The following is a 12,156-nucleotide window of genomic DNA, read 5'->3' on the forward strand; positions in this document are numbered from 1 at the left end:
CCATCCATGCATCCATGCATCCATCCATCCATCCATCCATCCATCAGTCCGTCCGTCCATCCATCCATCCATCCATCCGTCCATCCATCCATCCATCCGTCCGTCCGTCCGTCCGTCCGTCCGTCCATCCATCCGTCCGTCCGTCCATCCATCCATCCATCAGTCCATCTATCCATCCATCCATCCGTCCATCCATCCAACCAACGTCCATCCATCCATCCATCCATCAGTCCGTCCATTCAATGTCCATCCATCCATCCATCCATCCATTCAATATCCATCCATCCATCCACCCGTCCATCCATCCATCCATCCATCCATCCATCCATCCATCCATCCATCAATCCATCCATCAATCTTCCTCTGGCCAGGTTGCGGGGGCAGCAGCCTAAGCAGAGAAGCCCAGGCCTCCCTCTCCCCAGCCACCGACTCCAGCTTGTCCGGGGGAACACCAAGGCATTCCCAGGATACAGTCTCTCCAGTGTGTCCTGGATCTGCCCCGGGGCCTCACCCAGGGGGCATCCTTGTCAGATGCCCGAAGCACCTCAGCTGGCTCCTTTCGATGTGGAGGAGCAGCGGCTCTACTCTGAGCCCCTCCCAGATGGCTGAACTCCTCAACCTATCCCTAAGGGAGAGGCCAGCTACCCTTCTGAGGAAGCTCATTTCCGCCGCTTGTATCCGCGATCTCGTTCTTTCTGTCACGAGACATGAGCCTTACATGAGTTTCAAACACATCTTTCATTGGGAACTTTGGTCCTAACCTGTAATTCCAGTCCCCTTTTCCCCCTGGATTCTGCTGGACGTTACGTTTTTAACCTTTTGCGCTTGGTTGTCTTTGGGAAGCATATTGACCTGGAGATGCTGAATTATATCAGATTTAACAAACAGATGATTACAAAGACACATTGCTGTGATAGCACCTACTTCACAGAAGGATCATCTGACATCTTTCATTATGTTGAAGATCCCAGCAACAGAAATGTCTACATACTCGAATAACTGGCACTCGAGAAGAGACGTTGCTGCAGCTTCTTCTTCTTTTAGGAGTGGCCACAGAGGATCATCCCCCTCCTCCCATCACAGCATCCTCCTCTGCACGTGTCCTACATCTATTAATCTTCTCTGAGACAGCTGCAACTAACACAGATACATCTCGCTAACACTCCTCGAGTTTAAAGCAGTTTGTCCATTTTTGCTGTTTCACCGTGTCTCTACAGGTGCAGGTGAAGGATCACCTGGACAAGCCAGTGAGAGGTGTTCAGGTCAGTCTGGTGGAGAATCAGCTGTTCAGACAGGGGAGGGACCCCGAGGCCATGTCCTGCAGCGACAGCTCCACCAGCGAATCAAACGGCCTCGCTTTCTTCATCTGCAACACACCTGGTGATGGAGTCAGGGCCGTTCTCAAGGTGGGCGTTGCAGGTGCTTTAGATGTGTGTGTCTCAGGGACAGGTAAAACTCGCCGTGCTGCATTTGTGAGCACGTGATTATGTGACTGTGTGACAACGACCAAAGAAAGAAGACAGGAAGTGTTGCTCAGATCTGTTTCCTGTGTGCTTCTTTAGTTTGTTTTTTACATGTTGTTTCCTTGTTTTCTTATTTTATTTACTGTTTATTTATTTTGTTTGTATTTCGTTGTTTACTTTTTCCCGTCTTGTCTGCTTGGCTGCTTCTTCACTCGTTGTTGTTTATTTGTCTTTTAAATTTTAACTTCGTGTCATGATGGTGTGGACTTATTGTTTAGTTGTGTACTTGTTGCTAACGTCTCCCCTTGTTGTTGTTGACAGTTTCAGACAGATGACTCCACCCTCCCAGCAGCCAGTCAGAGCAGTCTGACTCTGACGGCGGTTGCTTATTACTCACCAAACCAACGTTATCTCTACATCGACGCCCCGCTGATGGGTCCCGGCCTCCAGGTGGGACGACCAGCGCGTCTCAGCGTGTACTCGGCCACGCCCTCCTACATTCCCATCACAACCATCAGCTACCTGGTGAGGAGAAGCTGCCACACGATGCTGCTTTTCCTGTTTGTATTATTTCTCACAACATCGTGCCGCGCTCCCTCAGGTGATCTCTAAAGGGAAGGTGGTGGATTTCGGCAGCCAGAAGTTTCTCTCCAACGCTGACAACAAACAGAGCCTGAGCTTTCAGGTGACGCCCGCCATGGTGCCGTCCATCAGGCTGCTGGTCTACTACATCCTGTTTGGAGAGGGGACGTCCGAGCTGGTGGCCGACTCCGTGTGGCTGGACGTCGAAGACAGATGCATCAGCGGGCTCCAGGTACAACATCACACAACAGCCTGTGGTTTGTCGCTCCAGAGTCTGGTGTAATGATGTGTTCAAACGGACGTCAAGGAAGGTAAACACGCCTGGAATAAGACTGACCGACACGAGGTTTCAGGTGGGCAGGGAGGTGCGGCAGGTGTGAGATGGGGGTAGCGCTTTTACCACCTTTGTATCCAACAGGAACCAAAAACCCAAGAAGAGCCGAAGCTCAGCATAACTGGACCTGTAATCCAAGAGTTGAACCTCGGGACGACCTAAAGCTAATAGACCAGTGCAAGCCTAATCCTGGGTTCAATCCTGAGACCAGTTTGCTTGCTGTGAGACCACGCAGTATGGGCATCAGTGTGGTGTTAGCTGTTAGCTGATGGTTGATGCCCGGTGGCTCAAACCCTGTCTGCACCTTCATCTTCTGTGTGTCTGAGCCCAGGACAGAACAGCCTCTCAGCACTAGAGCAGTTAACACTTCAAAATACCCGAGAGAAACAGAAATCTCTGTGCTGGATAACCTCACTGGAAGTGACAAACCAGGGCCCCCTCCTGAATCTGGACCCCAGAGTAGAGGTTGGTGGACAGGGCTGAATTCAGAGGGCTGAGCACAGCCAGAAGAAATAACATGAATGCCCGCCATGTCCCCGTCTCTGTGGACTGCCACCCACAGGGACAGGCTGGGTGGAAGATGTGTTGACCCTCAACATTACAGATGTGGTTTTTGGGATGTGGAATGTGACCTCGCTGGTCAGGAGGGAGGGTGTTCTGGGCTCTGATACCTCTGCACAGGCCCAGATCCCTCTGGAGAGGTTATTTGTATATCTCATCTGGCCTTGGAGCACATCGTGATCCCAGAGGAGAAGCTGGAAAGTGTCTGTAGAGCGGAGGATGCCTGGAGTACCCGCTTATCCAAAGTCACCATGGCTGTCTTTGGATAAGCGGGAGAAAACTGATGGATAGTTAGGACTTCATAAACACCAGAAAAGGTTCTGTGTCAGTGTTGTCGTGTATGTTTGTGCACTTCCTGTAAGCTTCTGGTCAGAACATCGAATATCGCTGATCCTTTGTGTATGTGTGTGTGTGTGTGTGTGGTAGACTGACATGTCTCTGGGTAAGCAGTACTACAAGCCCAAGGAACAACTCCAGCTGGATGTGAGGGCCAATCAGGATGGCCTGGTGGCTCTGTCTGCTGTCGACGCCGCCATCTTTACCCTACGACCCAACTACCGAGACCCCGTTTCTATGGTAACGCCAAAATCATCCCGTTTTATCCGAGGCAGTTTGTGTCGACTCTGACTTTAAAGGACGATATTTCAATTTCCACGTGTTGACAGCTGACAGAATGAACTTTGACCCGCAGGTTCTTCGTCACATCGAGCAGAGCGACCTGGGCTGCGGTGGAGGCGGCGGTAAAGACAGCGCAGATGTTTTCCATCTGGCCGGCCTCACCTTCATCACCAACGCCAACACGGCCCCCTCGACCAGCAGTACGTCAGTCAGTGAATGAGTGAAGGGAGACGCTGTGGTTAAAGTGCTGCACGGCTCACTCGTGCTTTGGTTATGGTGTTTCAGATGGGGCGTGTACAGCTGTCGTGCGTGCAAAGCGAGCTCTGACCGAAGAGGAGAAAAAAGAGAAAGGTGAGACTGCAGCAGCATGTTTCCTTTCTGCTCCATGTTGTCCCGTCAATCTGCTCATTTGAGCATCACGTTGGTTGGTGTGACTCAAACACAAAGCATAATCACACTCCGCAGAGAATACATGACAAAACTTGTGTCTGATTAAAGTTTGACTGCCCTGCATCAACCTGGCGACCTGTCCAGGGTGGACCCCGCCTCTCACAGTACGGTAGCTGTGATAGGCTCCACCCACTGACAAGGATAAGCAGAAATCTCTGACATTTCACTTCTTCACATCCAACAAGTGACCAGTGACCCGTCTAGGATTAGTCCAGACTTATCCATCCATCCATCCATCCATCCATCCATCCATCCATCCATCCATCCATCCATCCATCCATTTATCCATTTTCTTCCGCTTATCCGGGGCCGGGTCGCGGGGGCAGCAACCTAAGCAAAGAAGCCCAGACCTCCCTCTCCCCAGCCACCTCCTCCAGCTTATCCGGGGGAACATCAAGGCGTTCCCAGGCCAGCCGAGAGATATAATCTCTCCAGCGTGTCCTGGGTCTGCCCCGGGGCCTCACCCAGTGGGCATCCTTCTCAGATGCCCGAACCACCTCAGCTGGCTCTACTCTGAGCCCCTCCCAGATGGTTGAACTTCTCACCCTATCTCTAGGAGAGGCCAGCCACCCTTCTGAGGAAGCTCATTTCCGTCGCTTGTATCCGTGATCTCGTTCCTTCAGTCACTGCCCACAGCTCGTGAGCATAGGTGAGGGTAGGGACATAGATCGACCGGTAAATTGAGAGCTTCGCTTTTACACTCAGCTCCCTCTTCACCACGACGGACCAGCCGCTGCACCAACCTTTTGCAGCACCAAAAGAGCAGATGAACTGTAATGGCAAAAAGTCAAACCCCCCCCCAATATATGAACCTAAACTACATCCTGAACCCTACATGTAGCTCTCAAGAGGTTAAAGTGTCCATGTTGTCATTTAGCTCATTTAACCCATCTTATTCTGATCAGTAGACAAAGCCACTGTCCAGCACCCAGTGACCACCATTTATATATAAGTATGTAATTTAGCTGAATTGAATTTAAGAGTCTAAGATTTTCAGGGCCGAGTACAATAACCTCAGTTTGATCTGAATTAAGAAGCAGAAAGTTAGCGGCCATCCAGGTCTTTATGTCTTTAAGACATTCCTGCAGTTTAACTCATTGGTGTGTGTTACCTGGCTTCATGGACAGATAGAGCTAGGTGTCATCTGCATAGCAGTGTAAATGTATGCTATGTCTTCTAATGATGCTGCCTAAGGGAAGCATGTATAATGTAAACAGAATTGGTCCTAGCACTGAACCCTGTGGAACTCCATAATTAACCTCAGTGTGTGAAGAGGACTCTCCATTTACATGAACAAATTGGAGTCTATTAGATAGATATGTGTTTAACACACACACACACACCTTCACCTGTGTGTTTTGCTGACATGTTTGTAATGATGGGGATAAATCAGTGGTAGATGTAAAGTAAAAGTGTGTCCTTCTGTCTGTCCAGCGGCAAGATATGGTAACTTCAAAGTGTGCTGTGAAAATGGGATGAAGCGTGCTCCAACGTATACAGGCTGCCTTGAAGAAGCTGCGGTATTTGTCCACAAGAACAGGAATGTCTTCAAACATGAAAGAGGAAGACAAGCCTGCGTAAAGGCCTACCAAGAATGCTGTGAGCATCTCCTGAGGAGCCTCGGCCAAGGCAGCGTCATTGCACGTAATGGTCAGTGTGGACTTTTCTGTTTACAGCATCACACTCTGATGATACCAACACAACAGCAGGAGCTCATTTCTGTGCTACTACAATCCACTGCTGCTCCACCCGTTCAGCACATATTTATTTCATAGCTGAATTACCTGTTAGCAGCTCCTGTATGCTGATACAGACAGCTGTTCCCTGACTGGTTTATAGAGTTTATTATGATGTCAGAGCAGGTGTAAGTCAATGTGTGTTGCACTCTTGTTTGTGTACAGAAATGGGTGCAGACTTTGACCTCGCTCCTTCTCTGGTGCGGAGCTACTTTCCAGAGAGCTGGATGTGGGAAGTGCAGCGCATCAGGTGACATCAAACACACCTCAGGAACAAAATCGATTAAAGTACTCTGCTCAGTCCCAGCTCCATAGTTCTGTTCTCTACCAGAGCAGCTTTGCATGATTCACAGTTGGAAATAATGCTTATTTATCTGATACTAGGCCTCAGTGCAACCCTCAGACCATCCTGTCTGAAACAAGCTGTTTTAGCTCCACCCCCCTTCAAACTAATGCTCTTCTGATTGGCTGCCCCTCATAAACACGTCTGTACTACTAAAAGGTGGGGCTTCTGAGATGACAATCTGAGCTTTCAAAGTGATGCAGCTCAGCAGGAAACATTCTTCTAAGACATCTTCATTCCTTTTTTTCCACTTATCCAACTCGGGGTCACAGAGGGGGTGGAGCCTATCCCAGCTGTTAAAGAGCAAGAAGCAGGGTAAACCCTGGACAGGTCAGTGGTCTGTTTCATGGCTAACATAGAGAGGGAAACAACCACTCACACCTTCAGTCAGTTTTAAATCACTAGTAAATGTAATGTGTGTGGGAGGAAGCAGGCATGAGGAGAACGTGCCGACTCCACACAGAGAGTGGATTCAAACCAGGACCTCTTACAGGTGACAGCACTGAATGCAATGAATCTGCACTACCAGTCAGAAGTTTGGACACACCTTCTCATTTAATGGGCTTTCTTTATTTGTACTACTTTCCACATTGTAGATACAAACTGAAGACATCTGGGATGTAGCAGCAGCTCAGATCAGAGCCCAGATAGATGCCACACAGAGCTCCAGTAGCAGACACATCTGTACATGCTCAGAGGAGACTGTGTGAATCAGGCCTTTATGGTCAAACGGCTGCTGAGAAACCACAACTAAGGAAAAGCAACAAGAAGAGATTTGTTTGGACCAAGAAACACAAGGAGTGGACATCAGACCATCTGTGCTTTGGTCTGATGAGTCTAAATCTGAGATCTTTGGTTCCACCTGCTGCTTCTTTGAGCAGAAAAGGTGAACGATGGTCTCTACGTGCAAGGAGGTGTGATGGTGTGGGGGGGCTTTGCTGGTGACACTGTTGGGGATTTATTCCAAACTGAAGGCACACTGAACCAGCATGGCTACCACAGCATCCTGCAGCCACATGCCGTCCCATCATTTATTCTCCAACAGCACAATGAGCCCAAACACACCTCCAGGCTGTGTGAGGGCTCTGTGACCAAGAAGGAGAGTGATGGAGGCCTGGCCTCCACAGTCACCTGACCTGAACCCAGTGGAGATGGTTTGGGATGAGACGGAGCGCAGAGTGAAGGCAAAGGACCAACAAACGCTCAGCATCTCTGAACTCCTTCAAGACTGTTGGAAACCATTTCAGGAGACGACTCATGAAGCTCATGGAGAGAACGCCGAGAGTGAGCGAAGCAGGAATCAAAGCAGAGGGCGGATATAAAACATGTTTGGAGTTACTTCACAGTTTGGGTTTACTGCATAATTCCACATGTTTTCATTCACAGTTTGATGCCTTCAGTGAGAATCTACAATGTAAACAGTCATGAAAGAAAAACCATTAAATGAGAAGCTGTGTGCAAACAGAACATTTCCCAGAAGTTCTGTTGAAAATACTCTTTGAGAGCTAATCCATGCCTGGGAAGTCAGACATTCATTTCCTTTGACTAAGGTTTACACATGGTCCCAACAATGATGGCAGCTTTAATGCTCCAGGCAGCACAGCTGGTTACAGATCCGCCTCCCTGTCTTTAGGGACTGTTGTGACTGTCCTTGTATTTCCTGTCATTAGTTCAGGGCGGCTGGCGGTCAGCAGGACTCTGCCGGACTCTCTCACCACGTGGCAGATAAAGGCCGTCGGCATTTTCAAGAACGGCGAGTTTCTTTCATTTACTCATCTGTAACAGCTTTTTTGCCTTGCTCTTCAGTTTTCTGCCCCTCAGTATGCAGGGATAAATAAAGTCGGATGGTTCCCGTTTGTCCGACAGGTATGTGCGTGGCAGATCCCGTCCAGGTGTCGGTCAGTCTGCCGCTCAGCTTGGACATCCCGCTGCCCTATCAGGTGGTCAGAGGAGAGCAGCTGGAGCTGAAGGGGTCCGTGTACAACCAGCAGCTAGACCGCGTTAGGGTACACAACACACATCACCCAACTACATATCCCATGATCCTCTGCCATGCATCCCTGTAGGGTTGCCATGTTGGCTGAGGAAACGCTCCTCTCCTGTGAGGAGCTAGAATAGCTTGGATGGGGTAGCTGTGGCTTCACTGATGAAGAATCTTGGTTCTGTCCGTCTTCGCCCTCAGTACTGCGTGACGCTGACAGTCGGCCCGGCGATCTGCCTGCTCAAGTCTCAGCCTGTGATTGGGCAGGCAGGGCTTCGCTCTACAGCATGCAGATGGAACGACATACCAGGAAAAGGGGTGGAACCAGTGAGCTTCACCCTGCTGGGTCTGGAGCCTGGAGAGCACACCCTGACCTTCACCCTGAAAACACCCTACAGACGGGCAGACATCATGGAGAAGAAGCTGCGAGTGGTGGTACGTACGTACGGACTGTCTCAGGAGTATGAAAGTGGACAGAAACACAGATGCTAATAATCACATTAGCATAGCCACGCTCTCGCCAACCTGCTGCTAACAGCGTTTCCAGTCTAAAGACTGAAACCAGACCGCTGCCTGTAAAATGATGCTAACCTCGGGTGTGTTTCCAGCCTGAAGGAGTGAGGCGGGAGGTGAGCTCTGGAGGAAGACTCGACCCACAGGGAGTGTATGGTGCGTAGGCTCTGCTCTGTGAAGCTCTGCTCCACCTAAAGTGTTTGCTGATGTCAGTCTGTCTCGGGCTGTTTGTGGCCCTGCAGGCTCAGAGAAGAGGACAGTGGAGCTGAAGAACCAAGTGCCGATCAACATGGTTCCCAACACGGATGTGGAGAGGATGCTGACGATCAATGGTAACAAGTGGAACGCATTTCTCGCTGCAGAGCTGCATGTCAAACAAAATCATGTTTGTTCTGTGTACCAGGCGAGGTGCTGGGGGAAGTCCTGTCAGTGGCGCACAACCCCGAAGGCTTCCGGCAGCTCATCAACCTGCCGGTTGGATCAGCGGAGGTGGAGCTCGGCGGCCTCCTCCCCCTCATCCAGCTGTTTCAGTACCTGGAAACATCAGGCAGCTGGAACGTGCTGGGAGAAGACATCCAGAAGAGCGCAGCTAACATGAAGAGGAAGATCAGGGAGGGTGAGGAGGCACTGAAGAGTGTAGCACAGAGGGTTAACAGTTCATTTACTGTGTGCGTTTGTGTGTGTGTGTGTGTGTAGGCCTCGTCAGCATCAGTTCATTCAGACTTGGAGACTCGAGCTACAGCATGTGGAGGAATAGAGAGCCCAGCACCTGGTAGGTAAACATCGGCAGCAGTGTCCTCCTCACCTGTCTGCAGGTGAGACAGAATGGACCTGCAGTTTTATGAGAGGGTGGTCATAAAACCACCCTCTCATTACAAGTGTGACAGGATCACACTTGTAATGGAGTGTTTGAGTTTAACAGCATAGCTTCTGGAAATAAAAGAAACACATGAACACATTCAGGTGAGATGTTTTGCTGTAGTAAAGCCCAGACTGGCTTTTATCAAACGTGAGCGCGTGGATCTGCACGGGTTCCTCCTTGTGCTTTTGGCGCCATCTGCTGGTTGGTCCTGAGAATGACACCATGGTACTTCTGTCCCTCTGTGCTGTCTGTCAGGATCACGGCCCTGGTGGTGAGGGCTCTGGCTGCGGCGGACCCCGTGGTCTCCGTGAACCATCAGACTCTCTCAGAGTCTGTGACCTGGCTGATGTTCAAGGCTCAGCAGCCGGACGGGTCCTTCACTGAGGAGTCCCCCTACAAATCCAACAGAATCTTGGTCTCTGCCTCCGCTTATTCCATTTCTTCTTCTGTTCTCACTTGAATGCTTCTTGTGGTGAGACAGAGCTTTGTGTAATTTTGTGTATTGTGATTGGCTGCAGGCTGAGGGGACAGATCCAGTGGACCAATCAGTGTATCTGACATCCTTTACACTGATTGCTCTACACAAAGCAACAAAGATTAGAGACCCGATCCTGCAGCTTCAGGTGAGACCACACCTCCTCGTCTCATCACTCAACACATCAGCTAACCTGAGCGCTAAACAAATAAATACTGAAGAAGCTGCTCATAAACCGTCCTGCTTTCAGATCCACGAGGACAGTATTAGTTCTGCCGTAGCCTACATTTCCCAGCATGCCCTGAGTGTGAAGAGTGTTTACGTACGTGCAGTGGCGACCTATGCGCTGACCCTTCATGACCCCAACAGCATGATATCCTTCCAGCTCATCAGCAGCCTGGAGAAGCTGGCACGGCAAAAAGGTGTGTGTGTGTTTTTTTTGTTTCCTTCTTTCTGATTGGCTCTGTTTGCTGAATGGCAGTTTTTTGAGTTACTGTTTGATTGTTTCTTAGACTGTTTGATGGATTTGTTATAAACCACTCAAAGCATCCCTGATAATATTCAAAAGTCTGTGTGCTTCTTTTCCTTTACATTAATTTCGGGATTTTAAAATTTATGGCATTAATACATCAGTAAGAAGAAAGGCAGAAAACAGTCACTGATGTGTATCACATCCTTCCACTGCTCATGCTCCATCCATCACTAATGCCTCGTTTCCAACACCAGCTCACCTCTACTGGGTTTTGGTTGTTTTGCATTAAAGGTGAGTACCACCTCAGTGTGGGTGGAGTCCAGTAAGTAGGTTTCTCACTCTGCTGGGTTTCAAACAGTTCAGGTTGTATTCTCGGTCTCATGACTCATCAAGTGACATCACTGCCTGGCCAATCAGTGGCATGCAGCCTGCTGACATCACATTTTCAGATCGAGTAGTACCTGGTACTTTTTAGTACCAGGTACTACTAGTTTATGAAAACCCCTAAAAATGTCGCGCTGAGTAGGTGTCAGTAGAAAAGAGGCTTAAGATTCAGGAAATTAAACTTGGAAGTGTTTTTGTGTTTTTGTTCAGGTAATCCTGCTGTACTCAGGTACTGGCAGGAGGCCAGTGTGACATGTGACTGGCTGAAGCCCGACCAATCTAGCGGTGTGACGGTGGAGATGACGGCGTACGTCCTATTGACTATGCTGGTTAAGGTGCTGTGACTTCCTGCTGATATTTTAGTTTTTCCTCTTTTATCAAGTTCCGCAGTTCTGCTCTCAGCCCGTAGGAGGCGTGTTTCTGTACTTCCCCTCTCTGCCTGTAGGGGGCGTGTTTCTGTAGTTCTCTCTGCCTGTAGGGGGCGTGTTTCTGTAGTTCTCCTCTCTGCCTGTAGGGGGCGTGTTTCTGTAGTTCTCCTCTCTGCCTGTAGGGGTCGTGTTTCTGTAGTTCTCCTGTCTGCCTGTAGGGGGCGTGTTTCTGTAGTTCTCCTCTCTGCCTGTAGGGGGCGTGTTTCTGTAGTTCTCCTCTCTGCCTGTAGGGGGCGTGTTTCTGTAGTTCCCCTCACATTTTAAAATAATGTTGTTGTTTTTTAAGGGGAGGATCTCGTATGCGAAACCCATCCTGTCCTGGCTGACCCAGGATCAGCACTACGGTGAAGGTTTCTACTCTGTGCAGGTAAATACGCCCCAAACTCGGCCTGCCACCTAAAACCACTCTCTGTTAACCTCTTTTGCACTTCTTGTTGACCTTTGACCTCCCTCAGGACACCTTCTTGACTCTGGAGGCATTAACGGAGTACAGCAGAGTTGTCTCTCGAGCCGCCCTCAGTCAGGACATCAGCATCCGCTACAGAACAAAAGGAATTCTGGGACAAATCCAGCTGAGCCAGAGTCGACCCGTGGCCTCGCCCTTCCAGGTGAGAACGGTTCAGTGCAGCGAGGTCAGGTGCAGCTCCAGGTTAACAGTTACCTTTTTGTTTTCCTTCCCAGGTAACAAAGAATGATGACATCACCGTGTCCACAGGTTATGGTCGCGGCGTGTCCAATGTGAAGGTGGGTGTGGTTTAATTCACCTGAAGCCATGTGAGCAGAATCGTCTCTAACGTTCCCCGATCTGTCTGCAGATGAAGACGGTGTACTATCAGACCGTGGCGTCCGCACAGGCCACGTGTAACTTTGACCTCACGATTGAGGTGGTCATGCCTGAAACCAGTGAGTATCTCACCTGGATGTACAGGTGTATGTGAAAGATCACAGCCACAG

At 49.7% G+C, this 12,156-nt stretch overlaps 1 protein-coding gene across 1 annotated transcript in view; it reads left to right on the plus strand.

Annotated features, from left to right (window-relative positions):
- The window catches only part of c5 (complement component 5), a 29,762-nt gene that overhangs the window by 9,447 nt on the left and 8,159 nt on the right, over positions 1-12,156 (plus strand). The window contains exons 11-33 of the mRNA XM_063488494.1: positions 1,224-1,406; positions 1,785-1,988; positions 2,065-2,277; positions 3,367-3,516; positions 3,632-3,758; positions 3,844-3,909; positions 5,443-5,658; positions 5,910-5,994; positions 7,758-7,840; positions 7,954-8,093; positions 8,270-8,503; positions 8,677-8,737; positions 8,824-8,913; positions 8,985-9,197; positions 9,278-9,353; positions 9,699-9,858; positions 9,962-10,066; positions 10,169-10,340; positions 10,985-11,109; positions 11,489-11,569; positions 11,658-11,810; positions 11,884-11,946; positions 12,018-12,087. Of these exons, the coding sequence (XP_063344564.1) occupies positions 1,224-1,406; positions 1,785-1,988; positions 2,065-2,277; positions 3,367-3,516; positions 3,632-3,758; positions 3,844-3,909; positions 5,443-5,658; positions 5,910-5,994; positions 7,758-7,840; positions 7,954-8,093; positions 8,270-8,503; positions 8,677-8,737; positions 8,824-8,913; positions 8,985-9,197; positions 9,278-9,353; positions 9,699-9,858; positions 9,962-10,066; positions 10,169-10,340; positions 10,985-11,109; positions 11,489-11,569; positions 11,658-11,810; positions 11,884-11,946; positions 12,018-12,087 (3,070 nt within the window). The remainder of the gene's footprint in view (positions 1-1,223; positions 1,407-1,784; positions 1,989-2,064; positions 2,278-3,366; positions 3,517-3,631; positions 3,759-3,843; positions 3,910-5,442; positions 5,659-5,909; positions 5,995-7,757; positions 7,841-7,953; positions 8,094-8,269; positions 8,504-8,676; positions 8,738-8,823; positions 8,914-8,984; positions 9,198-9,277; positions 9,354-9,698; positions 9,859-9,961; positions 10,067-10,168; positions 10,341-10,984; positions 11,110-11,488; positions 11,570-11,657; positions 11,811-11,883; positions 11,947-12,017; positions 12,088-12,156) is intronic.

The sequence above is a fragment of the Pelmatolapia mariae genome, linkage group LG2 (assembly GCF_036321145.2).
Source record: "Pelmatolapia mariae isolate MD_Pm_ZW linkage group LG2, Pm_UMD_F_2, whole genome shotgun sequence".
Taxonomy (NCBI): Eukaryota; Metazoa; Chordata; class Actinopteri; order Cichliformes; family Cichlidae; genus Pelmatolapia; species Pelmatolapia mariae.